The 27140-nt window shown below is 53.4% G+C and overlaps 1 protein-coding gene across 5 annotated transcripts in view; it reads left to right on the top strand.

The window, feature by feature from the left end:
- The window catches only part of EP400 (E1A binding protein p400), an 82068-nt gene extending 58702 nt beyond the window's left edge, over positions 1-23366 (top strand). For all 5 annotated transcript variants that reach the window (XM_075534771.1, XM_075534772.1, XM_075534770.1 and 2 more), the window contains 23 exons: positions 5746-5857; positions 5957-6100; positions 6353-6520; positions 6692-6775; positions 7095-7229; positions 7408-7452; positions 7533-7686; positions 7951-8192; positions 8297-8470; positions 8766-8902; positions 9031-9087; positions 9429-9507; positions 9600-9854; positions 10325-10370; positions 10446-10555; positions 11479-11686; positions 11761-11927; positions 14850-15065; positions 16163-16340; positions 16659-16780; positions 17381-17527; positions 20293-20370; positions 20752-23366. In XM_075534771.1, coding sequence (XP_075390886.1) covers positions 5746-5857; positions 5957-6100; positions 6353-6520; positions 6692-6775; positions 7095-7229; positions 7408-7452; positions 7533-7686; positions 7951-8192; positions 8297-8470; positions 8766-8902; positions 9031-9087; positions 9429-9507; positions 9600-9854; positions 10325-10370; positions 10446-10555; positions 11479-11686; positions 11761-11927; positions 14850-15065; positions 16163-16340; positions 16659-16780; positions 17381-17527; positions 20293-20370; positions 20752-21024 — 3331 coding nt within the window. In that variant the 3' untranslated portion in view covers positions 21025-23366. The remainder of the gene's footprint in view (positions 1-5745; positions 5858-5956; positions 6101-6352; positions 6521-6691; positions 6776-7094; positions 7230-7407; positions 7453-7532; positions 7687-7950; positions 8193-8296; positions 8471-8765; positions 8903-9030; positions 9088-9428; positions 9508-9599; positions 9855-10324; positions 10371-10445; positions 10556-11478; positions 11687-11760; positions 11928-14849; positions 15066-16162; positions 16341-16658; positions 16781-17380; positions 17528-20292; positions 20371-20751) is intronic.
- The last annotated feature ends 3774 nt before the right edge of the window (positions 23367-27140 follow it).

Genomic DNA, 27140 nt, shown 5'->3' with positions numbered 1-27140 from the left:
CAGAGGGCTGGGTATTTCCAAATATGCTCTTGTCCTCGGACCCTGCTAAGAGGGGCACTTGTGCTTGGGATTGTTTCAGATATTTAGACAGCTCAGTCATCGGTTAGGAAACTGAAACCCTGGTAGAACAGAGGCTTAAGTGCTCAGCTGCTAACCAAAGGTCAGAGGGTGAAAGATGAGAGCGTCTGCTTCCAGAAAGATCCACAGCCTCAGCAACTGTGAGGCATTTCTCCACTGTCCTACAGGGTTATTGTGAGTCAGAATGGACATTATGGGGGCGGGGGGGTGAGCATGCATTGGGTTTGGCTTGCGAGGAACATCTTTAAGGAACCTGGTGGCGCAGTGGTTAAGCACTAGGCTGCTGATTAAATGGTCTGTGGTTCAAATTCACCAGCTACTTCGTGGGAGAAAGGTAAGGTGGCAGTCTGCTTTTATAAAAAGATCACAGCCTTAGAAATCCTACGGTGTAGTTGTCCTCTGTCTTGCTGAGCTACTGTGATGTAGCAGCAGAGGGGTTGGCTTTTATTTTGGGTTATCTTAATAAAATGGTTACTGAACAAAGCCACCTCTGTTAAAATGACCTTCAAGTGCAAACACTAGCAACCAGCCACACAATGAGGGGGAAGTGGCTCCCTGTTCCCAAACCTGTGATGATGTTGCGCGTGTGCTACAGCAGTGCAGGAGGTCCAGGCCTGTGTGTGCTGAGCCCCCTCCTCTGTGTGTGTGTGCGCGCGCGCATGTGCGCGCGCGCTGAGCCCCCTTCTGCCTGCTCTGCTCTGGGTCACTCACTGCTGTTGTAGGTACGGGGTGCCCCATCTGATTTGGGCCAGGCAAGAGCTGCAAGGCCTCTGTCTTCACGGCCCAGCCTACCAGGAGCCACATTGGTCTTCTGCGAGGCCACAGATGGCTCTGAAAAAAAAGTATTCAAAGGAAAACCTCACAAATTACTGCCATCGAGTCCATTCTGACTCGGGGACCCCACAGCAATGGTGAGACAATGATATCTTGCAGAATTCTGCCCTGTGACCTCCACTATCATTTCTACTTTCCAACGAGCGCTTCTTCCTCTTGGGTTCAGATACCTGCCACCAGCAATTATCAGTGCACCTTGAGTCCATGTTTGATCAACCTTGAAAAAAGGAAATTGGTAGAATTCTGTAGTTTCTTCATCACCAACTTTGGTAGTAGGTGTGGACATCTTAATAATAGTTATATAAACTAGAAAATAGTAGTTGTCAGCGTCTAGATATAATCCTGTCACGAACAGCATTGTATGTACTTTAAGATCTTGAAGTGTTCTTTATGACCCCGAAAGGACGCCATTGGCCTTGACTTTGACATTCCTGCAATAGTAAATCCTGTGATTATGTGACCAGTCCACTGCAGCTCCCTAAGGAGCATGCCATAGCGAGTGTTTGTGAGTTCATCTCATTTCTGAGGACTTCCTACTTCCCACGTTCCGGTTACTAATGAATGTTTATGGCTCTTTTCTTCTCATTCTGAGTGGTGCCCCACCCACAAATGAAGACATTTTGTTCTATCCACGTCACACACGTCGTTATGGTTGGCTCTACTTTTTTTTAAGTTTTATTGACATGTAGTGTACACATCATGCAATTTAGTAGTTCAGTCACATTGAGACAAGCTGCACAGTTGTTCCCACAGTCCGTTTCAGAACATTGTTTCCATCCTTGTGCCCATCATTATGCGCTGCACACCTCCCCCAACCTCCCCTGCTTGCCTCCAAGGAGCCCTTCGGCCAGTTCCTGCTCTAGCTTGACCCATCCTGGAAGACGGTAGTTGAACTAGGACAATGGCAAAGTAAAACATTAAAAGCCTCCACATTAAATTAAACAGTAGAACAAATTTGAAATGGACCATGATGCATTCGGCATGATCGCATGGCTGTTCACATACCTGATCCATGGTTAGAGGAAATTCACCAGAGGCTTAATCCACATGTATTTCTCCTTTACTTTTCTATTTTCCCCCAACTAAACTTTAATGTGGGTTAAAAGGGAGATTGAGTGATAAGATACTGCATTCTGACTTAACTACGTCAGCCTTAATTGAGGACAAAGCCATTCAAGTCCCTCAACTATGATCAGAGGGGGTTCACCCGAGGCTTAGTCCACGTGTGGACCCTGAAATGCATTCATCCATAACCCCCTGCAAAGTCGGCTTTACTCTGATGAAGCAGCGCTTCTGCAGTCCTTTTTCTAGTGCCTTCCAACCTGAGGGACTTCTCTTGACAGTGGTCTGTTGCTATTGTTAAATGTTTTCAGTAGCGGATCCCTCACAAGTGGACAGCCTGTTACCTCTTTGTTGTCTGTTCTTAGCCAGATAAGAGTTCCCACTGGTTTCTGAAATACTTTTAGCAATGGGCCAGCTAGCACAGTGTCAGATGGGGTGGGACCCGTTGATCACATCAATGGAAAAGACACTTATTTCAACAGTAGGGGCACAGTGCCTGTTCAGACTCAGGAAAGGAGTGCCCCAGGGTTGTGTCCTTTCCCCATATTTACCTTATCTGCATGCCAAACAAATCATCCAAGAGCATAGCATCAGGAGCGAAGAAGACTCATCAAAAATGTGCAATATGCAGATGAAACAACCTTAAAGTGAGGAGGCAATTGGAGCATTTGCTATGAAGATCAAAGACTACCGTCTTTGGTGTGGGTTGCTGCTTGATGTGAAGAAAGTTGGGGCCAGCCCCAATCCCAGCTACGTCGACCCTCTCCCCAGGAGATTGCACTACAGCCCAGGTGGGGTGGCCAGTCTGCCCAGACCATATAGGAGCAAACTAAGAGGGAGAGTGAGAACTGCACCCTGGTCCACCAAGCCCCGAGTACAATACTCCTGCTCGGAGCAGCCAAAGCACAGAGAAGACCATAGGGCTGGCCGCACCATGAGACATGACACCCCCTCACTGACCCACCGTGCTGCAGGGGACAGCACTGGAGACACAGTGTGGGAATTGTGTCCGGTCTGAACCCCCTCCCCCCACTGGGGCAAAACATGAAGGGAGCGCAACAGAGGAGCAAGTCCCCAGGAATCCCAAAAATAGACTTCAGACTCGTAGGGCAGGGCTTAGCACCTCATCAGACTCGATGAGGAAACATGCAAAAGGGCCAGCAGACAGACCTGGAACTATTTATAGGCCTTTTATTCTCCCCCCCCCTTTTTTTCCACATCTGTCTATATAAGATAGACAAGATAAACAACCCCAAGGAGAAAACTGATGGTTCTGGGGGAAATGGGAGAAGAGGAGGTGGGGGGAAAAAGGGGAGCCAGCTAACTTGGGATGAGGAAACAATAAGAGAACTAAAATTGATGGCAAGGAGGGTGCAGAGTGCCTGGTGGGGTTTCACCAAGTGCAGTGTAGCCGAGAGGAATTACTGAGAGCCAAATGAAGGTCGAACTTAGCAGTGGGACAGGAGGAAAGTAAAAGAAAACAGAGGAAAGATCTAGGAGACAACAGATATTTGTAGAGGTATAAAGATAGGCATGTATGTATGGAAACATACTAATATATAACAGTAGGAATATAGACCTATGTATGTATATTTATAGGTTAAGTATCAAGGTAGCAGACAGACTTGGGCCTCGACTCAAGTCCTGCCACAGTGCCAGAACACTCTGTTCTAATAAACTAGCTTTCTATGATGCTCACCTTCCTGACATGATTGCTGAAGACAAAATGAGTGCATAAGCAAATGTGGTGAAGAAAGCTAATGGTACCCGGCTCTTAGAAGATACAGCACCTGGGGTCTTAAAGGCTTGAAGTTTAACAAGCGACCATCTAGTAGGGAAGCAACAAAGCCCACATAGGTGAAGCACACCAGCCTGTGTGATCACAAGGTGTCAGTGGGATCAGGGATCAGGCATCAGAAGACCCCAGACAATCATATCAATGTGAATGACGGGGGTCTGAGTAAAGACCCAAAGTCAATTGGATATCCCTTCACAAAAGGGTCACAAGGAAGGGACACGCCAACCAGGGTGCAATATAGCACCCAAGAAACAGCATTCCACTAGTTCTTTAAAGCTCTCCTACCACCACCATCATGACCCCAGTTCTTCCTTACAAATATGGCTAGCTTGGAGCATGTACACTGGTACAGATAAGAGCTCTCGACACACAGAATCCAAGACAGATAAACCCCTCAGAACTAATAATCAGAGTAGTGATACCATGAGGGTAGGGGAGAAGCGGGAAAACAATCGCAATGATGGACATACAACCAACAGCCCCCCACCCCCCCAGGAGGATGAACAACAGAAATGTGGATGAAGGGAGAGAGTGGACAGTGTAAAAATATTAAAATAATTTTTCAAGGGTCATGAGAGTGGGAAGTTGGGGGAGAGAGGGAAAAATAGGAGCTGATACTAAGGGCTCAAGTAGAAAGAAAATGTTTTAAAAATAATAATGGCAACATATGTCCAAATGTGCTTGATACAGTTGTATGGATTGTAATAAGACTTGTGAGAGCCCCCAATTAAATGATTTATTTTTTAAAAAAAGAAAGAAAACTAAAGTCTTCACAAACTGGATCAATAGACAACATTATGATAAATGGAGAAATGTTTGAGGTTGTTAAGGATTTCAGGATCCACAATCAATGCCCATGGAAATAGCCACCAAGAAATCAAACCACGTATCACTGCTTTGGATGAATGTGCCACATGAGACCTTTTTAAAGAGTTTAGGCGCACAGATGTCAGTGGAGGAACTAAGACGCACCTGACCCAAGCCATGATGTTTTCCATCACGCCATGCGCATGTGGAAGGTGCCCATGGGACAGGGAAGCCCACAAAGACCGGGGGCCCACTTGAATCAGGATGTTGGCAAAGAGTTCTGAAAGTGCGGTGGACTGCAGGAGAACTAACCAGTCTGTGCTGGACGAAGTTCAGCCAGAACACTCCGGAGCAGCTACGACGGTGAGACATCATCTAACAGACGTTGGGCATATTGTCATGAGATGGCAGTCCCTGGAGGACATTGTGCTTGGTGACGTGGAGGTGCAGAGGAAAAGGAAAAGCCTACCTCACACAGAACAGTGCAGAACCTCAGAACAGTGCAGAACCTGAGAGGAAGACAGCGGGGGCTGGAGGGGCCATTTGAACTAAACCGCACTCCCAGCTAAGGAAAGGCAGACACCTTTGATTATTGTGAAGTAAACATTCCGGTGTTTTCAAAAACAACAGCAGTGCGGTAAGTGTAGTTAATAGGCAGACAGTAGATTGGAAAAGTTACTTACAATTCAGATAGGCAGCCAATCTTACCACGTCATAACATCGCAGTCACATTTTAAGATGATGAACAGGCAGCCTCACGTGGTGTTGCTCACTTTCAGGGAGGGTGTGTCGGTGGAGACTACCTCTTGTGGGTGCATTGCCAGTGTCAGTACACAGTCTCCTGGGCACTAGCCCGTAGGCATCGCCCAGTGAGGCATATTAAGTGAAATCCCCCTGACATGACCCCCCAGGACCCTGTTCTGAGGGGGCAGCCATTGTAGCTTGTCTGTGTAAGGGCATGTGGCCCCCATGAGTGTGCCTGCTGTCTTGGAGGAGTCGCCAGGAGGTGAGACAGGCTGCAGGTTCACGTGCTCAGTGCTGCCGCTGGGAAGCTGGGGGTTTGGGCACTGGGGGAGGGGCCAGGCAGGTGGAGATGGCCATTGTGAAGGTCCCGGGTTGGCAGTGAGGAGGGGATACTTGGTGGTCACTGTGCCTCGTACCCATAGGCTTGTGAGCGGCAATTCCATCGAGGAGAAGCTGCTGAAGAACGGCACCAAGGACTTGATCCGAGAGGTGGCGGCCCAGGGAAACGACTACTCCATGGCTTTTCTGACGCAGGTAACCTGAGCCGGGTGGGGGGTGGGCCGAGGCCAGGTTCCCCGGGATGGCCCTGCCCTCCCCCATGGTGGACATGACGTCCTCCCCTTGCGGGTGCAGCGCACCATCCAGGAGCTGTTTGAGGTGTACTCGCCCCTGGAGGACGCGGGCTTCCCTGTGAAGGCGGAGGAGTTCGTGGTTCTCTCCCAGGAGCCTGCTGCCAGCGAGACCATCGCACCCAAAATCGCAAGGCCATTCATCGAGGTGAGAGGCTGGCTGGGCCGTCCCCGTGAGGTTTGGAGCCGCTCCAACAGCTCAGTGCTACTCCCTCCCTGACCCTGACCTAAAACTCTGTCTGCTCCTCCCCAGCTGCCCCCGCCCCCACCCATCACTCTGTCCCTGAACCAACAGAAACCCTGTAGGGAGGCTTGTTTGGTGTTTGTTATCAGTTCGTTGTGTACCATGTAGTAACTCTTTGAAAACTCCCAGTTTAAAACAGTAAGTCATTCTTCTCAGGCCCTCAAAAGTATTGAGAACTTGGAGCAGGATGCTCAGAATGCTCAGAAGCCCTACGAGGAGGCAGTACCAGGAGTGAGGACCGACATGGCCTCGGCAGACGGAGACGGCCCGAGGCTCCCTGAGGAGCCATCTCAGTTAGAGGAGCTTGCGGACTTCATGGAGCAGGTGGGGAGCTGCCCTGTGCTGGCACTGCCAGGGTCTTCTCGGTGGGCACACCCTCTCCTGGCGCATGCCTTTGTGGTTACTCTGAGCAGCAGCAACCTCCGCTGTGGTGGGGGTTGGGGAGGGTCCTCCAGGGGACTCACCAACCGACACTTAACACCCCTGTCGATACAGCTAACACCCATAGAGAAGTACGCGTTGAATTACCTGGAGCTATTCCATACTTCAATTGAGCAAGAAAGAGAGAGAACCAGTGAGGTAAGAGCATCGGCCGTGCTCAAGGTGACGTTTGTGTGAAGTCCGTGTGGGTGCCACAGACTTGACAAAACAGAAAACAAAGCTTGCGCCCGAAACTAGAGACTAGCTTAGAGCGAGGGTCTGGGAGGGGCGCCTGTCTGCCGTCTCCCTTCCCTGCAAGGTGGTTTCTGACTGCAGGAGCGTGGTGCTCCACCGAGGCGTGTGTGTGACAGGAAAAGCTTGCTGCAGTCTAGGGGAGATGCAGAGGTTTCTGTCTGCCTTGGGGGTACCGGCGGGGACATGCGGCTGACGGGGCGTGCTCTCTGCTGTTCTTCCTCAGGACGTGGTCTTGGCGTCCATGCAGGAGTGGGAGGCCCAGAACATGAAGGCTCTGCAGGAATGGGCAGCACGGGCATGGGAGGAGGGGCCGCAGGAGGAGCTGCTCACCTACACGCGGATCGATGCCTATAGCATGGTGCGTGCTGCTCTCAGGAGAACCCTCCTCTCGCACCCTTTTGAGCTCTGGGCTTAGCCCCATCTGCTGTGGAAGACCCTTCTGGGCACTCTGCCAGGGGGCTGGCTGATGGCAGTGTCCTTAGTGCTGCCGGAGAGTGTGTTGGAAGCTTAATGACTCCTGCTCATGTTCCCCACAGGAGTACATCTATGAAGATGCGGACGGGCAAACTGAAGTCATGCCGGTGAGTGGCTGCATGTGCATCCCCTCCTGCACTGGCTGGCCTTTAGGCATGCAGCTGATGGCCTCTCCCTGTGTGTGCAGCTGTGGACGCCGCCCACGCCCCCTCAGGATGACAGTGACATCTACACGGACCCTGTCCTGTGCCTCATGTATGAAGCCATACCCATCCCTGAGTCCAAGCTGCCCCCTGTGTATGTGCGGAAGGAGCGGAAGCGACATAAGACCGACCCCTCAGGTACACATCCCATCCTCCCCCTGGCGTGCTCCCTCCGACTGTCCACAAGACCACAAGCCGCAGGGTGAGTGTTGCCGGCCAAGTCAGCGCATGTCTCCTGGCTTCTTGGGTCTGTGTGAGGGTGCCCTGGCCACTTGGCAACCATGTGTGCACACGCTCACGGTCGTGGCAGTCTTCCTGCTTGCTCTGCACACCCCCACCGGTGCCCCTTCCATGGCCCCGTGTGCTGTGCCTGGGCCTGAACCTGGGTGTCTCTTTGCCCAGCTGCAGGCAGGAAGAAGAAGCAACGGCACGGGGAGGCCGTGGTGCCACCCCGCTCCCTGTTCGACCGCGCCGTGCCAGGTCTGCTGAAGGTGCGCCGAGAGGGCAAAGAGCAGAAGAAGAACATTCTGCTGAAGCAGCAGACGCAATTCGCCAAGCCCCTGCCTACGTTCGCCAAACCCGCAGCCGAGTCAGGCCAGGACAGCCCCGAATGGCTCATCAGCGAAGACTGGGCTCTCCTGCAGGTGTGCGGCGTGGGGGCTAGGCCACTGCCCAGCAGTGTCACAGCATGTGCTGTGGGTGCCTGTATGGCTCCACACTCATGACCTTTCTTGCACCCCGTCTCTAGGCTGTGAAGCAGCTGCTGGAGCTCCCCCTGAACCTCACGATTGTGTCACCTGCTCACACACCCAACTGGGACTTGGTCAGTGACGTGGTGAACTCGTGCAGCCGCATTTATCGCTCCTCCAAACAGTGCCGGAACCGCTATGAGAATGTTATCATACCACGAGAGGAGGGCAAGGTGAGCACCCTTGCGCCAAGCCCCAGTGCCAGCATCACCGGGAGTGCCCGGACACGCCAGCAGCTCCACTATCTCAGTGAGCAGCACCCAGTGGCAGGGTGGTTGGTCAGCATCCTTGGCACTCTGCTGCAAGTGCTGGGGATGCTGATTCGTTGAGAGTACAACTGAGTGAGCAGAGGGTCTCCCCCGAAGGCTTCCCCAGAACTCGGGCCTGCCAGGGGCCTTTCCTAGCTGCTGGCTGCATGTGTGCATCCCTGATGGTCAGTGTGCGGCCTCATTGTCCACTTTGTTCCAGAGTAAGAACAACCGCCCCCTGCGCACGAGCCAGATGTACGCCCAGGACGAGAACGCCAGCCACACGCAGTTGTACTCCAGCCACTTCGACTTGATGAAGATGACCGCGGGCAAGAGGAGCCCCCCAATAAAGCCATTGTGCGTCCCTGCCAGGCGGGCTGGAGAGAGAGAGACACACACATAAACACACACACACACACACACAGAGCCTCCCCTGCCCATGCCCTCTTTAGTCACTGTGCTCTCTCTCTGTCTCCGTCCTGCAGGCTTGGCATGAATCCCTTCCAGAAGAACCCCAAGCACGCCTCCGTGCTGGCGGAAAGGTATTTGTGTCCTGTGGCCCTTTCTGGCCCAGGCTCACCTTCCCCATGCTCAGGGAAGGGGCGGCATCTGTTTCCGCGACCCTGGGATGGTGCCCTAGGGAGAGTGTACGAGGGTGTGTGGAGCCAGCTGGGTGAGACAGGCCCTTGCTGGGAGTGCTACGTGCTCTGAGAGCAGCATCTGACGCACCATCTCGGCCGCCCTGCCTCCTTCTGTCACAGCCCACTGCCCACGCTGCAGGGCTGGGCCAGTGGCACCCTCGTGGGGAGCACCTGTGCTGGGAGCCACGTTCCTTTCTTAGAATGCACACCTGTAATCTCCATTTCTCACTTCTCCCTTTCAGTGGGGTCAACTACGACAAGCCCCTGCCCCCGATCCAGGTTGCGTCCCTTCGCGCCGAGCGAATCGCCAAAGAGAAGAAGGTGCAGCTTGGCTTCTTCTGGTTGGGTGCCGAGTGGTGCTCGCTCGTGGGGTGCCCCCCTCACCTGCTCTCCCCTCCCTCCTGGTGCTCTAGGCCCTGGCCGACCAGCAGAAGGCCCAGCAGCCAGCTGTGGCACAGCCTTCACAGCAGCCCCCGCCGCCGCCGCAGCCACCACCCCCGCCAATGCCCCAGCCTCAGCAGATTGCCAGCCAGCAGACCACCGGGCCACCTGCACCGACCCCGGCCCCGGCCCCAGCCCAGGCCCAGCCCCCACCCCCACCCCCACCCCCACAGCCACAGCCCAAAGCACAGCCAGCGATCAGCACAGGAGGCGGCACTGCCGTGTTGGTGAGTGGCCACCTCCCTAGTCAGCTTGGTGCACACTGCCTCGGCTTTCTGTTGGGCCCCTCAGTGAACACAGGTCTAGGCCCTTCTGCCTGGACATGGTGGGCTTGCCCATCCTTCATGGCCCTGGGCACAGTCACATTTGCACGCACATGTACATGTACGTGCCCTGAGAGGCCCAGGCATCTCTTCTCGGAGAAGCAGTGGGGAGTTAGGGTTGAAGAGCCCTGAAAACTAAGGGACACACCACTTGTCTCCTTGAAGCGTGTCGACCAGTCACACCCTCTCCTCCGGGCCCATGGAGCTGACAGGAAGTGTGCAAGGGAAAGGCCCCTGGGCTCAAGGCCTCCCTACTGACTGGTGGGTCTGGCTGTGTGTGTGCACCAGTCAGATGGGAGGCGAGCCAAAGGGGCAGATGCACCAGAAGGGTGCGAGTCAGCAGGACACTCAGCTGGACCCTTTTCCCCTCACAGGCGGGCACCATCAAAACGTCGGTCACAGGGACGAGCATGCCCACCGGTAAGCGAGCCCGAGAGTGCGCTAAGACCACACTGGGGCCTCTCTCTGCCTCTTCTCACGCGCCTCTGCCCGTAGGCACTGTGAGTGGAAACATGATCGTGAACACCATTCCGGGTGTCCCCGCCACCAGCTTCCAGTCCATCAACAAGCGCCTCGCCTCCCCCGTGGGGCCTGGAGCTCTCCCTGTGAGTGAGCCTGCCAGGGGAGGCTGGCGTGGGGGTTGGGGGGCGGAAGGGTGTCGTATGTTCTCTCTATGAGAGTAACTGCTGATGGGCTGTGACCGGAGGTGGGGCGCTGGGTGTCTTCAGAGCCGTCTGGGTGCTTAGGGCAGGGGGAATGTCTTCCTCAGACTGTGTGAGGGAGTAGGGGTCCGACAAGGTCCCTGAATGGGTGGGCCATGAGACGGTGTCACATGTCATCTCACAAAAGTGCCTGTGCTTGTCCACTGCCACACAGTTTGAGGGTGCGGGACTGAAGAGGACGTGTGTGTGAGAGGGCCAGTGGGACACAGGGAAGTACCTGTGCCCACAGGGGCTTCCGGTGTCCGCTGCCTGCTCACTGGTCATCCTCGGGGTTGGCACCAGCTTTGCTGAGGGTCGAGGAGGGTGGCTAGCCAAGGTTTTGTGCCTTTGCTGCATTGGCTGCTGCTTCACCTACTGGTCAGGGGTCAAGGACTGAGGAGGCAGAGTGGACATGGGGTGCTCTCACTCAGGCAGGAACTCAGGAGCCCCCAGGCTTTGAGCCCCATTTGGTCTCGACCTCCCCTAGACCAGGGACTGCTGTGGTAGACAGTTGGGTGCCAGGATAGGGCACTTGGGGGTGACATGGGGGTAGGGTGAGTCAGGAGCTTTTTTTATATTCCTTCTTAGGGCCAGAGTCTGAGTGGGGCCGGAGGAACCTGGTAGCCTAGCAGGTGTAGGTGGTGCTGTCGGACAAGCTGCCCAGAGCTGGGGCCCTTGCCCTGCTCATCCTCGGGCTTCCTGGGACAGTACTTTGCGATGGTGGGGGGCCAGGGTCTAGGGGTGTCACCCCTGGTTTCAGCGTTGGTGCTGCCTCTTCCTCCCAAGCAGGGACCCGAGCGCATGCACATCGTCACTTCTTCTTTCAGGCATCCGGTGGCTCCACACCCGCCCAGGTGGTCCACACCCAGCCCCGAGCCGTGGGTTCCCCCGCCACAGCTACCACTGACCTGGTATCCATGGCGACAACTCAGGGCGTGCGGGCTGTCACATCTGTCACCACCCCTGCAGTGGTCACTACCAATCTGGCACCCGTGCAGGCCCCAGCCCGCTCTCTGGTGACTCAGGTGTCTCAAGGTAAAGCCTCCTCTCTGCAAGGTGGTGGTGCCAGGGGGCCCACAGCCAGCTCTCATGAGCCTCCTCTTTTCCAGCCACAGGGGTGCAGCTCCCGGGAAAGACCATCACGCCCGCCCACTTCCAGCTCCTCCGGCAGCAGCAGCAGCAGCAACAACCAGCAGCCTCTCAGGTGCAGGTCCCGCAGGTGCAGGGACAGGCCCCGTCTCCAGCCCAGATCAAAACCGTCGGGAAGTTGACTCCGGTGAGCGGCTCCCCAGACCAGCCTCGTGTGCCTGTGTGCTCCTGTGTGAGGGCACTGCAGGCCAGTGGCTCTCTCTCCGGCGCCTCCGCGCTCTGGGGCCTGTGCCTGCTTTCAGCAGTGTGCTCACTCCCCACAGGAGGCATGGGTACACATGCTTCTCCAAGTCTGGCCCTCAGTGTCCCGACGGGCCTGCTCTGGCTGGTCGGTGCTGCCTGTGCTGTGGTCTCTTTGACCACCTTTGTCTTGTCAGGAAGGGTTCTGTAACTGCCATGGTTGGGAATGGGGCAGAAAGTATTGACCAGGGTCACACAAGCAGCACTGAGGTCCAGCGAGCTCCCTCAGCCTGTTTCAGCCCCCGGACACCTTGAGCTCTTGGGACTGCTTGCCAGTATACTAGCCTCACTGGCTGCTGCTGTTGAGTGACATCGAATCAGAGCTGACTCTTAGCATCCCTACTGTGTGCAGCAGAAAAAAACACTGCCCAGTCCTACACCTTCTTCCCAACTGTGAAGTGTGGTTGCAGCCACTGTGCCGATCGATCTCATGGAGGGGCTTCTTCTGCTTGGCTGTCCTCTGCTCTAGCATGATGTGCCCCCGGGGACAGGTCCCACGTGGCAGCATGTCCACCAGAGTAGGTGAGATGAAGTCTCACCATCCTTCCCTCTAAGTAGCTACACCTCTCCCAAAACAGAGTTAGTGTTTTGGCGCTCCATGGTACTTCGAGTGTTCTTTGCCAGCCCTGTTGGTCAAATTACCTATTCTTTGATCTTCCTTATTCATTGTACGGCTTTCACATGCATGTGAGATGATTAAAAATACCATGGCTCGGGCCAGGTACACCTTAGTCTTTGCTTTTCAACATTTTAGAGAGGCTTTGTGCAGCAGATTCACCCAGTGCTGTGTGTTGTTTGGTCTCTTAGCAAATCCTTGACAGCTTCAATCTCTTCTCTATTTGTCTTGATGTTACTGCTGGTTTACTTGTGAGGATTTGGGATTTCTTTACGTTGACTTGTCATCCGTACCAAAGGCTGCAGTCCTTGATCTTCATCAGCAAGTGCTCGATTCCTGCTCACTTTCAGCCAGCACGGTGTGTCATCTGCATCACAGGTGGTTAAGAAGCCTTCCTGTCGTCCCGGAGGCCACATTCTTCTTCATAGAATCCAGCTTCACTCATTATCAGTATGGTGGGAAGATACCACCCTGACGCGCACCTTTCTTGATTTCGAGCCATGCCGTTTTCCCTTGTTCTGTTCACACTACTACAGTGAGGTGTGCTGGTCCACACCGCTGAATGCCTTGGCACAGTCAGTAAGACACAGGGAACGTCTTTCTGGTGTTCTCGAGTTCTGACCAAAGATGCTTCTGACATCAGGAACGATATTCCCTGTTCCAGGTCTTCTTCTGCATCCTGCCAGACATGGGCGGCTCCCTGTCAGGGTGCTGCTGCAGCTGTTCTGGGAAGATCTTGACAGAGTTCCCTTACGAGTGCTCTCAGTGATGCTGTCGGCGATCTGTGCATCTGTTGGGTCACCCTTCTTTGGAACGGGTGCATATATGGGTCCCTTCCAATCAGTCTGTCAGTCACGTATCTGTCTTCCAAGTTTCATTCCAGATTTTGCCAAAGGACCTCTCAGTATTGCAACTCATGACTTACTTGTTTCTCTTGAGGTCTTTCCATTTAAGGGAGGCTGGGCACGCTCTTCCTTTTCGGTGTTCTCTAGGTCTGTGCGCGTTTCCTTATGTTTTATTTGCTTTTCTCCAGCTGTCCTTTGAAATTTGCCATTCAGTTCATTGACTTCATCTTTTCTTCCTTTGACCTTAAGTTTCAGAGTCTCTTCCGACAGCCCCTTTGGTCTTCTTTCTTTCTTTCTTTCCTGTCTTTTCAATGACCTTGCTGTTCCTTGTGTGTGGTGCTCATGATGTCCTCGCATGACTATTCCGTGTGTCTAATCTGTTCTTAAAACTCAGATGGGATGGACTCCGGGTTGGGTCTTGGCTCTCATGGCCTGTTTTCATTTTCTTCACACATCTCTCCCCCCAGATGTAGTCTCTGCGACCTCTGGGTTCCAGCTGGAGAAGTTCACGTGTGAAGTTGCATTTTGTGTGTTGACAGAAGGTGTTTGTGATAAAGCAGTCATTGGCCTTGCAAAATTCTGCCGTAGGACCGACCTCCAGCTTTGTTTTCAATCATCAAGATCATGTTTTCCAACTACTGTTCTTTCCTGTTCCCAACGTTTTCTTTCCCATCGCCATTAATTATCAATGCATCTTGATTGCATGTTTGATCAATTTCAGATGAAGGTATTGGTAGGATTTAATTTCTGCATCACTCGGTGCAGAATTGGTTGCATGGATCTGAATCACAGTTGTGTTGGCTGGGTTTCCTTGCACTCGGTGGACAGTATCCTGTCCCAGACTCACTGGCGGGCCGCCACCCATCACTTCCCAGTCCTAGCAGGTCAGTTTCACATGCACTTAAGAAGTCTGGCAGTCACGGGCTGCAGTGTAACTTTGCTAGCAGACCCCACCAGCTTCTTTCTTGTGAGAAGTGGCCTCTGCAGTAGTAAGTCCCCTGGGGACTGGATGCCAGGAAGTGCTGGGTCAGGCTACTCACACCCTTAGAGCCACCCTGCATGTCCCTGTCTGTGAAAGGCCAGGCCCCAGTGCTTTGGTGTGAGCTCTGCTGGCCATCAGAGCCTGTTTCTTGTGTTTGGGGATGGAACACCGTTTTATGTGTTGTTTTGTTGTTGTTGACAACGCTGTCTGTTATGAGTTGCGTGAGAGTTGACAGCAGCTCTCGGCTTTCTATGAAAAGATACATAACCATCCCACAATAGGGCACGAGCGTCCTCTGAGGAGATGGCAGGGCCCTGGAGCGCCTGCTTGCCCCTCCAGTGTCTGAAACGCTGATTTGTCTTTCAGGAGCACCTGATCAAGATGCAGAAGCAAAAGCTGCAGCTGCCCCAGCAGGCACCTTCGCAGGCCCCACCAGGCCCCCCACCGCCCACGCCCCCAGTTCAGGCACAGCCCCCACAGGCCCCACCACAACAGAGCACCCAGCTCACCACGGTCACAGCCCCTCGGCCCGGTGCGCTGCTCACGGGCACCACTGTGGCCAACCTCCAGGTGGCCCGGCTCGTAAGTCTATGTTGTCAGAAGTGTTCTCTCGGGTTGGTTTCAGTTGGACAGTTCCTTCAACCAGCTTCATTCATGTGGTGTAACCTGTTTTCATTCTGAGACCATGGAGTAGTAGTGCCGGGATGGGAAGCACAATTTGTGTGAGGAGCCAGAGAGTGCAGAGCAGCTCCTGGCATGCACCACAGTAGTGGGAGCTGGAGGGTCCCACCTCAAGTGGGCTGCTGTGGAGGAGCAGAGGGTTTCCACAGGGCACTGGCAGGTAGTGGTGGGCCGATTGGCAGTGAGGGTCTGATGCCAGAGCAGCACAGAGGCCTGCACAGGGGGTCAGCAGGAGCCTTCAGCCTGGCCTAGAGAGCGAGCGCAAAGACTGCCCTGGCAGGACTGGGCCTTCAGGGGCTGGCAGGGTTGCTGGTACTTACTGAAGGTCCCTGGTCGAGAAGCTTGTCTCAAACGTGTCATAGAGATGGAGCAGGCCATTTATAAAGCGACCAGGCCCACAGGTGTATGCCGCATGGCCCAGAGAAAGCATAAATGGCCACAACCCAGGTTTGAATTAAAGACCATGGCATGTGCAGCGACGAGTATTAAGCAACTTTGAAACTAGTTCTGTTTGTCTCAACGATGACCGTGAAAGGGAGAGAAATAGATACCAGCTGCTTAACACCCGCATGTGAGAGCTGCTGCGCAGTCCACACAAGTAGGAACAAGGGCTGGGAGGCCATATGCCCATGTTGCTATTTGTTTGTGAGTTGAGTGAGGACAGATGACCTGCTGTGTGGACACATGGAAGTGGAGCCACGAGGCCGTCCATGGCTGCAGTGGGCTTGGTGCTGGGCGAGGAGGTATGCCACGCGGGACGGGCCACGGCAGGTCTGAAGGGCAGTCGAGGACAGTAGGTCAGAGATAGCTGGGAGATTGAGTTGCAGAGCTTGTAGCTTTGGCCCCTCTGGCTGGCCAGGTCGATGGCTCCTGTGTCTGGACACCACTGGGCATTCTTCCTTGGCAGGCGGCCAGTCAGAAAGAGGATGCCTTCCCTTCAGCCTGCATAGAACTCGCTGTATTGTCAGAGGTGGCCTCACCCATCTCTCTCTCTGCAGACCCGTGTGCCCACCTCGCAGATGCAAGCGCAGACACCCCCAACAGCCCAGGTGGCCCTGGCGAAGCCCCCCGTGGTGTCAGTGCCGGCAGCTGTGGTCTCCTCGCCTGGGGTTACAACACTTCCTATGAACGTGGCCGGGATCAGCGTGGCCATTGGGCAGCCGCAGAAAGCAGCAGGTGATGGTGGGCGTCTGCCCTGCAGGGCAGAGACTCGGGGAGGGGGAGCACAGCATGCGGTGCTTGGCAGCCCATCCTGTGGACTCTGCCTAAGGCACATCCCATGCATGTGTGTTGATGCGGACACACATCTCTGAGATTTCCAAGTCCACGTTTGGCCCTCTGTTTTAATCCTTGATCTTCCCAATCTTCCAGGCATTGGAGTAAATGCCCAAGATGAACCCAGACATAGCTGCGGGGGGGTGGGGGGGGACTGAGGGGCAGCCAAGTCTGTGCAGAAGGGCTTGACTGCCCACTGACACAACCATGCATTTCCAGGGCAGACTGTGGTGGCACAGCCCGTGCACGTGCAGCAGCTGCTGAAGCTCAAGCAGCAGGCTGTGCAGCAGCAGAAAGCCATCCAGCCGCAGGGGGCCCAAGGCCCCGCCGTCCAGCAGAAGGTACGCAGCTCCCATATCGCACATGGGTAAGGTGACCAGACGTCCCGCTTTTGGCGGGACAGTCGTGATTTTTAACAATTTGTCCCACGATGTTTTAAAAAGTCTCGATTTTTGGAAAGAATGCACAACAAGCCAGGGTGTATGGTTTTCGGCTGCCGTGTGGCTATTTCGCCAGCATATGAGTTTTATCAATGGTGTCTGACTTTACCAATGTTAAAATCTGATCACCTTACTCACATGGGGCCTGCCCGGCTTAGGCACAGACTCCAGGGAAGATGGTGTCTGAGTGGAGCCTGTGTCAGACTTGGGGCTGTGAAGTCTGGTTTGTGTGCTGGGCACCACAGGGTCATGTGAGGCTCCCCTGCGTGTGCTGGGCCAGGGGTCCTGAGTGGAGCTCAGGAGAGGCCTGACCTGCAGGCGCATCAGGCTCTGGTTGTGCTGATGACCCACCTGGGTTCCTGGGGCTGGGGGGCGGAAGGGAGGTCAGCGGGAGGGGGAGGTAAAAGAACCTGGCCTGCAGCTACTTCTCTGTAAACTCGGCTCCCTGAACTGGCCATCCTGCACCTCTGACCCTCACCCACGCCCGTGCTTGCTCCACAGATAACCGCGCAGCAGATGGCGGCACAGGGCCAGCAGCAAAAGGTGACCTACACCACCCAGCCAGCCCTGAAGACTCAGTTCCTCACGACGCCCATCTCCCAGGCCCCAAAGCTGGCGGGAACACAGCAGGTGCAGACCCAGATACAAGTGAGTGTGAGGGCCGGGGCGCTAGCCAACTAGTTGCACCGTGCACACGGGAGGATAGCAGTCACCACCTCCTGTCCACCTACCTTCTGTCCTGGCCCTGGTGACTCACCTGCTTTTCTATGCCATGTCACATCCCGGTGTCTCTAAGGGGACTGTGTAGGTGGGCATTTGACTTGTGCAGTCCTGCCACATGGACCATGTGAGACTCCCCTCTTGGCTTTTTGGCTGTCACCACAGTGTCCTTACCTTCTTGGGCTTCCCAAGGGAGTGGAGGGGGGTGGCTCCAGGACAGTGTGCAGCCGCGCCCTTGCTGCTTTCTGTGCAGATGCGGGTATATGGGCTGCAGTGTAGCTGGGCTGTGGTGGGCGCAGGTTCACCGCTCCCACAGCAGTGGTGCCACGGTGCACTCGCCCGCAGGACTGGCTGACCCTGTCAGGGTTGCACCCTACACCCCCTTTTCCTCTGGAGCAGGGCATCTCGGGGACTCTGGGCACTTGTGCGCAGATCCCGCTCAGCTCTGTCTGTCTGGATTTTGCCTTCTGGGCAGTAGGCTTTTCCTGCTTCCCAGCTGGCAGCATCTTCTCCCCTACTCTGTGATGCCACTTGACACACATGCTTTCTTCAAGTGAATGCACCAGAGCTTGCGGCCTATGTTTGTCACTTCTGAGTAACTGCTTGTGACATTCTGGCCCAGGGACTCTCACCTCTGGGGTCCTGATCCCCTGGACTGAGCTTGGCAGCATCACTTTGCCCCAAGGTCATTACATTGCTCAGCATGGACACAGAGTCCCCCCTTACCATCCTGCCCTTCGCTGAGCACCACACGCACACATGTTCTCCCACGTGCATGCTAGTCCTGCTTGCTCCTTGCACACGTACACTCACATCAGTGCCTCCTCCGAAGGCACATATGCACTCCATTCCCTGTTCCCTCTCTCACATCCCCTCCCCCCGCAAACCCTTACCTCTCTCATGCACACGCCACTGCTTCCCTCACGGGCACCCACGCCATTCTCTCCCCTTCCATGTGCACGTCTGTCTCCCCCTTCCGCAGCCTCCTCCCCCTGTTTCACTTGGTCGTTCTCCCCCAACTCCTGCAGTGGCTCTGCCCCAGGCTTGTATAGGCCTCCCCCATGCCCCTGCTGCTTGTCCAGTCTGTCTGCCCCTGTGTTCTGAGTTCCGGGGCCGTTGGCCTTTCGGCCCCACTTGGGCTGTTTGTCTACCTGTTTTCTTATTTCTCCTCTCCTGCCTTACTTCCTTTTGAGCTCTTTCTTTTTTCTTTTCTCAAATCCCCTCTCTCTGCTCCTTCATGTTCGCCCTGGGATCCCAATGCTCAACAGCTTCTCAAGGCATCCATCCAGGCCCTCGCCTCACGCCTCTCTGAGCGGGGTCTTCCTGTTCACACGGCGCAGCCTCTGCTCCTGACAGTAAAGGTTGCTGCTGTCCGCATGGGGCCCTCGCCTTCCCACCAGGGCACTCAGCCTCTGGAGTCTCCCTCTGTGTTTGAAAACGCCTCTTCACTGGGATTCACAAAAGGTGTTCTGCCTGTCTCTGCGCTCTAGCCAGGGGTCTCTGCTCTTACTACACCATGCCCCGTGTTCTAGCTTCCCGTGTTGGTCGTGGATTGTCCCCATGCTGCAGAGGAAACCCGTCTCTCCTTGCTCCCTCCGAGCTGCTCTTCCTGTCTTTCTGCGGCCTCCTCTCTGACAAGTCAAGTGCTGAGCTGTGGGCTCTCCCGTCCATCTCTCACCGCTTGTCTTCCATGAGGACGGTGCCTCAGCCTGTGTCCTTCACTGTGAGAAAGGTGCTGAGGGGCTGTCGCTGACCTCCTCTGGCTTCCCTGCTGCCCCAAGGCACAGGGATCAGACGTTGCCTCCCCTCCATCTGTCTGTCTGATTCTGACACCAACCGTCCCTCCTGTAGCACGCTGGGTCCCTGCAGGCTGTGGCCATACAGGATTCACAGACAGACTCACAGCTAAGGGGTGTATTGGGGAGGTTAGCATGTGACCACAAGTCAGGATCAAGGAACTGTAAGGGGAGTTGGTAGTTCACAGCAGCACCTCTCCTTGGCCAGCAGCTAGCTCTCTTTACGGTCCTCAGCCTCTTCATCACGTGGCCCACAGGGGCCATGAAGCCCAGCTACTGCTCTGCCTCACAGTCTCATGGTCTTCAAGCTTTTACTTCGTTCTGTCTCATGAGCTCCATGCCTCAGCCTCTGGGGCCTGTGATCTCAGCCTCTGCCACTTCGGACAGATCTAGAACATGCTCCACTGCTGGCTGTTCTTCCGTGGTGCCAGCATGGCTGTTACACAGGAATGGCTTCAATGAAGGAGAGAAAACAGACGGTGGTGACTTAAGTCACACCCTCTACTAGTTAATCCCACTTTATCCCTGTCCAATAGTGCAGCAGAAACTCCTCTCAACTGGGATGAGAGCCACAGGCCCAAAGGTGTGTCACATAAAGAAAGGACTGTGGATGGCAGGGTCTCTGGAAGCGACTCCTCACCCACCCTCAAGTCTCCTAATATCATTTACATTTTCTATCTCATGGTCTCTCCTCTGAATTCTACGAAACAGGTCTCACACCACCAAGACCTCACACAGCCAGGGTCCCACAGGCACTGCCTCTGCTCCATTGAGGCCATTTGCGTTGCGTTGTCATCTCCGGTGGTTTTTCTGCATACAAAATTGAGATGGGGAGAAGGGAGCTCATTGTCTCTGCACATACTCATGTGCTACATGTGGGTTTCTCTCTCGTCAAAGGTTGCAAAACTCCCCCAAGTGGTCCAGCAGCAAACAGCTGTGGCCAGCATCCCACAGGTCGCCACAGCGTCCCAGCAGGTGAGTCTGGGCAGGCTGGGGACTCTTTCCAGAAGACTGTGTGAATGGGCCTTTGGTCTGTTTGTGTATACACACACACACACACACACACACACACACACAGAGCATTATAAGAGCAAAGAGAACAGTGGCAGGCTGGGTTCTTGTGCACAGGGAGTCTTTCCAGAAGACTGTGAATGGGCCTTTGGTCTGTCTATTTGTGTACACACACACACACAGCACTGTAAGATCAAAGAACAGTGGCAGGCTGGGTTCTTGTGAACGGGGACTCTTCCCAAGGCTGTGTCTTTCTAATGCTCTGGAGGGTGCTGGGGGCGGTGGGGAGGGGCGTTGCTGTGTCCAGGGTTCTAGCTTGTGTGTTTTCTCCGATGGTCCCTGCAGGCCTCTCCACAGACAGTTACGCTCACACAGGCAACTACAGCCGGCCAGCAGGTCCAGATGATCCCCACGGTGACCGCCACAGCCCAGGTGGTGCAACAAAAGCTTATCCAGCAGCAAGTGGTGAGCCCGGCGTCCACCCAGCTTCAAAACCCTGGGGTCCCCAACCCAGCCCAGGGCCCGGCCAGCTCTGAGAGCCCAAGTCCGCAGCCCAAACTACAGATGCGAGTGCCCGCTGTGAGGCTGAAGACCCCCACCAAGCCTCCGTGCCAGTGAGTGGGCTGGAAGCAGATGACCCGGATGCCTCACCATCCTGCACACACGTCTGCCGCTGCTCAAAAACCGTCCCACCAGTCTGAACCTCGGACAATGTCGCATAAGGTGCCCCGCACTGGGACGGCTGTCCTCAAGTCAGGGTGCATGGCCCTTCTGTTACAGTGCTCCCGCACTCAAGAACAAGCCCATCCGATGCCCCTGCTCCGCATTGTGTGACTGACAGCATGGGTGACAGTGGCATCTTCTATGAAGCCTTCAGTTTCTGTCTCCTCCATCAAGTGGTGCTTGCCCGTGCTGCAGCCCTGTGGAGCGTGCAGCGCGTGGCTCTCCGCAGGTCCGGGCAGCACATTCTCTTCCTGCCCTGACAGATGTGACGTGTGTTCCTAGTGACGGGGCGTGTCTGGGAGCACAGTCATGATATGCCCCCAGCTGTGCTTGAGTCTCATTCCAGAGGAGCCAGTGTAGCCCACCCCACCTGTGGTGTGGTCACACACGGGGACCTGCACTGGAAGCCCCATGCATCTTCATGCTGCTGCTGCCCCTGCCCTGGTGTGGACTGGGCTGATTCCCCTCCACGGCCTTTGAGACATGCATATCTTGACAAATGTAAGACCCACGGTACCACCTGAGTGTCACCATGCTGCCCTGTTACGCTGCTAGCTGAGTAGTGGACGGGGGCGGTGTCAGCTGAAGTGGGGGCGAGTTGTCACAGACACCCCCCCATCCTCACCCCCACTGCCCTAGCCTGGGCCTTGTCTGGAGAACCTGGAAGTATTAACCCAGAGATGGGTGCAGTGTGCCCTTCTCGTAGACATGTGGCAAACAGCACAATGACAGATAAAAACACTGGTCTCTTCGAGTCAAGCAGTCTGGCTCCCTCTGGGCTTCTGCTGTGCCTGGCAGGGTGGGGAGGTGTGCCCTGTTGGGGAGGGAGCCCAGGGTCTACTGCGTTCTACTTGTTTACTGTAAGACCTCAGATACAAGTTTAAGGATGTTGATTGACAAGTGGTGTCTTCTCACCTTAAAAGTTTTTCACCAAAACCAGAAGTGAAGTATGAGTGTCCACCTGCTGTGGACTGATGTGGCTGTGGCAGCTGGTCTGGTCCAAGAAGTGGGGTAACATGAGGTGGCTGTGCACTGAGTCTGCTCTGAAAACGTGTTTCTATGTTGTTTGGAAAGGTGTGCCCTCCCTGTCTTGGCACTTGCAGGAACATGAAGGCAGGTATCAGTCTGCAGACATCAGCCGAGCCACAGCCAACGAGACCACATTTGGGGGCGGGGGTGGGACTGTTTAGTTCCTGATGAGAATTTATAAAAATTGAGTGTTGAAAAAAGGACTTAACAGTTTAGAAGACTGAAAATACCAAGACTGATTTAGTAGAGCCCCTTCCCTCATGGCAAACTCAATCTTTGTGGCCAGTGTGACGGGGCCGGCCCCGAGGACGCTCTGAGCGTCCCACAGGGCCAGGACTGCCCACTGCTCTTCTTCACAGGCAGAGCTGAGTACACAGCCACCCCTCGCCCAGCTACTTCCACCCTCACCCCATCCCTTTCTCTGTCCTGCATGTTGATCCGTGGTCTCTCACATGACAGCACTACTTTAGAATGTAAAAGCCCTGGTGGCCTGGCGCCCTAGGGAGAAACAAGAGGACACAGCTGGGGTTCTGATGACCGGCAGTGGGAGAGCCCTGCCTTTTTCTTGTTCGTGTGCGCAGACAGACTGTCCTGCCTGCAATGTGTTCCCCAGTGCAAAGTAAGCAACAGAAAGTATTTGTACTTGATTTGTTAACATTTAGATGTTGACACTGACCTGAGTAGCATTCAAGATAGTAAAAAAATGAAGAAGAAAAAAGTCTCCCTTCTGGCTCCCTCTGCAGGTTGGTTACATTGTCCACGTCTAAGAATGGTAGTAAGTGTAGTTTAGGAAGTTCTTGTCCAGGCTCCCAGACCACTCTTGGTAGCCACATATTGCTTTACTTGCTAATCAGGATCCATACTAAAACCACACGTAACGATTCAAAGGCATAGACTATAAAACAAACAGCAGCCAGAAACCACTGCCGGGCTCAGCTCTCATTGGCCATTACTTGTTGGGAGAGCCATTTGGACAGTACAGGTGGGGACCCCACTTGTTCAGGTGTGGGCCTGGCAGGCAGAGGTTTCCTCTGCAGTCTTCATTGTGATGTTACCTCCTGTAACCAGAACGCTGTTGTGTTTCAAAATTCGAATGAATGAGACAAATTGTAAATACTTTGTAAACAAGAATTTGTACTTGGATGGCAGGCCTTTAAAGGGCACGCGAATCCTACCATAAAGAGGTAAATAAATCGACCTTTTGTACACTCTTGTTTTGTTTTTCCTGGAAAACTCAGGTTTACTGTAAAGTGCAGCAGTGTACCACGCCTCACGCGAGCCCACAGCCGATTGGCGTGCTTGCTCAGCACACATTGGCCTGCGACCCCTGCGGGCACCGGCTTTATTCCAGGCAGTTCAGGGTTCTTCCGCAGCCTGGTTTTATTAGTGTGCTGCTCACGGGCCTGGTTTCCCTGCAGTGTGAGTGAAGGCACCTGGCTGTTGCCCTCCACCAGCGTCCCAGTGTCCTGCAGCGGCCACCGGGTCCAGGGCTCCCACAGGCGTTTGTTCTCGTCCCCAGCGGTTGTTCGTCAAGTGGATGCGCAGTCCAAATTACAGAAATCTGGCTTGGGGCACTCTTCCTCCGTCGCGGCTGTCAGTTCACCCAAGGAGGCATCATGGGGATGGGCCCACAGGAACCACCAGGTCCTGGGGGCCAGGCCGGTCTTCTCAGTACAGTCCCACAAGCAGGGCGCAAGGGCTCCAGCTTGGCAGCCCCTCCAGCGTTTGTCATTTTCTGCAGTTTCAAACTTTGCCTTCATGGTGCCTGGTGGCGACGTGGACTAAGCATTGGGCTGCTAACCTCAGGTCAGCACTTCAAAACGGGCATAAGACAAGGCTTTCTACACCCGTAAGCAGTTCTACCCTGCCTACAGGGTCACCGTGTGTCAGGATTGGCTCCATGGAACGAGACTGAATTTTTGTTACCTCTCAAAAGGTTTGGTGCCTTGCAGTCGCAGAGCCATTTCACTGAGTCCAGGTTAGAAAAAGCAGTTTATTAGAGGGGTCAACAGCGGAGAGGCTGACAGCAACACACTCTGCTTTGCTGACATCCCCCTTATGTTCAGAATACAGAGCTTATACATTTGTTACTTGGGCAAGTCATCCGCAGGTATTTTGCCAGGTTTTAGGATAATCACGGCATGGGGAGCATGTTGATCGTGAGCAAACAGACAACAATACCATTCTTTCAGCCTTTGGCCAGTCTAGGATGCCTCTTGTCTAACCGGATAACAAGAATTATTATGTGACAAGGGTGAGTCTCAGAGTTACCTGGAAACTCAGGAAATATTTGCCTCAACCAATGAATGCAGCAAGTGAAGACAGAAGCTAAAGAGACTCCAGTGGGAGTCAGAAGCCATGCTGAAGCTCAGCACAGTCGGGAGATGGGTGAGTTCGTCTCATTTCATCTCGCTACAGCAAGTAAATCAGCTTGCACAGCTCCACCCTCGCGCTCCTGATGGTGGTGGTCGGCAGTCTTTCAGATGTTTGCTGCCTGTGCAAGTCCCCTGCCCATTTTAAGAGCAGGAGTTAGGAAGCTCTTGTCCCGGCCCTCAGACTTGGTCTTCTTGTTGAGGTGTTGAAGTTTTCTTGTTGTTTTAAATTAGACGGTGTATCGCAATGAATTTAAGTTTCAAGTCTGCCTTCTCTCTTTTCTAACCGCTCAGAGCAGTGTCTGTGTATAACGGCTGTGAAGAAGAAGGAGGAGGGTTTCTTAAGGCTCGGGCCCTTCTCTCGCTTACTTGTTGTGAACAGTGCCCTTTATTCGTGAAGTGTAACACACAAAGACAACCTACCCTGTGTGGTTACACAACCCACTGTGTCAAAGCAGGTACAGCATCACCTCCCCCCTGCCCCCCATACAGTGCATTCTTCCCCCTTTTCACACCCATCCTAACTCCACCCCTGCCGCCCCGAGCCTAGTCATCGATTTTAAAGTACCTTCCTTTGGTGTGAACGCTGTGTTTTTCCTTTGTCATAATGGTATCATGAAGTGTTTATGGGACCGACGCCCTTTGCTGAGCAGATGCCCTGATCGCACAGTGTTGGACAGACTCGTCATTGTGCTGTAAGGAGGCACAGGGTTCTAGTGTGTGTGTGGATGTCCCAGTTTGTTTATTCATTGCGGTGAACATGGTGTGCGTATGTCTGTGCTGTGCTCTCTGTTTCTTTAGGGTGTCATGAAGTACAGAAGCCGCAGGGTCGGAAGACGTTTGTGTTTGTTTAGGGACACTCCATGTGTTTTCCTTAGGAGTTCTACAATTCTGCCGTCCCACCCGCAGCTTCTCCAGAATTTTGTTTGTTTTAAAACTTTTCTAAGAGTGTCCCTGTAAGGAGGTGTCTGCAGGTGCTTGGTTGTATGTCTAGATTCTCTATTCTCATCCATTGCTCTACAATCTATTGTCACACAATACCAAGCTGTTTTGATTACCGTAGCTATATAATAATTTTTAAACTCGGGAGTGAAAGGGCTCCTACTTTGTTTTTATTTTTTAATAGCGTCCTGTTTACCCTAGATTTCTTTCCATTCCAGATTAAACTGGTGATTAGTTTTCCTATTTCTTTGAGAAGTGTGCTGGGACGTGGATCAGAATTGTATAGGGTTTAGAGAGTCCTTTGGGTAATCTTGACATTTTTACTATATTACATCTCCCTGTTCATGAGCATGGGACATTCTTTCATTGTGTGTGCCTCTTTTGGTTTCTTATAGAAATGCTTTATCGTTTGTGCAACTCTTTCGTAACAAATCTTGTTAGATTTATTCCCAAGTATTTTATTTTTTGGAGGGGTAGTTAAATTATAAGTGACCCTGTGCTTTCAATTTCCTTTTCAGAGTCCTCTTTAATATACAAATAGGAGTTTGAAGTTTGCTGTTCCTATTTTGTTGAAAAACATTTTCTAACCAGGAAAAGGGATTGGATTTTATTGAAGGCCAAAATCAGTTATCTGCATCACCTGCTAGCATGCAGTTACTTTCATGTTCATTGCTGGGGTGATTGTACTGGTTGTTCTGTTAAAGGTTCAACTAGCCACTTGATCAGGATGGCTTTGCTTTCTCTACGTCTTTTCCTCCTGACCTCTCCCCTCCCCCACTCCCCCAGACTTCCATGTTGCTTCAAACCCTTCCAAATCTGTTTCTTTTGGTGTGAAAACTATTTTTCAGTTTTCTTTTCCTTTATTTTATTATAATTTTAAAAATCACTTTATTGGGTCCTCTTAACAGCTCTTAAGACAAGCTATCCATCCATTATTATCAAGCACATTTGTATGTATGTTGCCATCATCCTTTTAAAAACATTTTCTTTCTACTTGAGCCCTTGGTATCAGCTCCTCATTATTTCCTTCCCTCTCCCACCCTTATGAACCCTTGATGAATTATTTTTTTATTTTCATATCATACACCATCAGCTGCCTCCCTTCACCAAGTTGTTCATCAGCCTAGGGTGGGGTGAGGGTTATACACCGATCATTGCGATTGCTTCCCCTACTCCCCCCACCTCCCCTGTTACCCTCGTGGTATTGTTACTCCCATTGCTGTTCTTGTTCTCAACGGGCTTGTCTGTCCTGGATGCCGTGTGTCCAGAGCTCTTAGTGTACCTGTGTCCATGCTCTGGTCTAACTGGATTTGTAAGGCAGAACTTGGGTCATGACAGTAGGGCTGGTGGGTGGCAGGGAGGAAGAATGAAAACACTAGAGGAATGTTGTATGTTTTGTCGGCGCGATACTGCACCTTGGCTGGCTCTTCCCTTCCTTGTGACCCTTGAGTGAGGCGAAGTCCAATCGTCTACAGATGGGCTTTGAGTGTCCACTGTGCACACTTCTTATCCATTATGCTAATGGTGTCATGTAGTATCTTTTTGGTGCTGACTAAATTTATTAAGCATCATGTCTTCCAAATGTGTCCCTGTGATGAGGCATTTGACAGTTCAGTGTTGTTTTCAAGAGGTGTATACTATTTCATTATGTGCATGCCCCAGATTTAT

This window comes from Tenrec ecaudatus, chromosome 16 (genome assembly GCF_050624435.1).
Source record: "Tenrec ecaudatus isolate mTenEca1 chromosome 16, mTenEca1.hap1, whole genome shotgun sequence".
NCBI classification, from domain to species: domain Eukaryota; kingdom Metazoa; phylum Chordata; class Mammalia; order Afrosoricida; family Tenrecidae; genus Tenrec; species Tenrec ecaudatus.
Note: the sequence above shows the minus strand (reverse complement) of the source record. Positions and strands in the feature narration are given on the sequence as shown.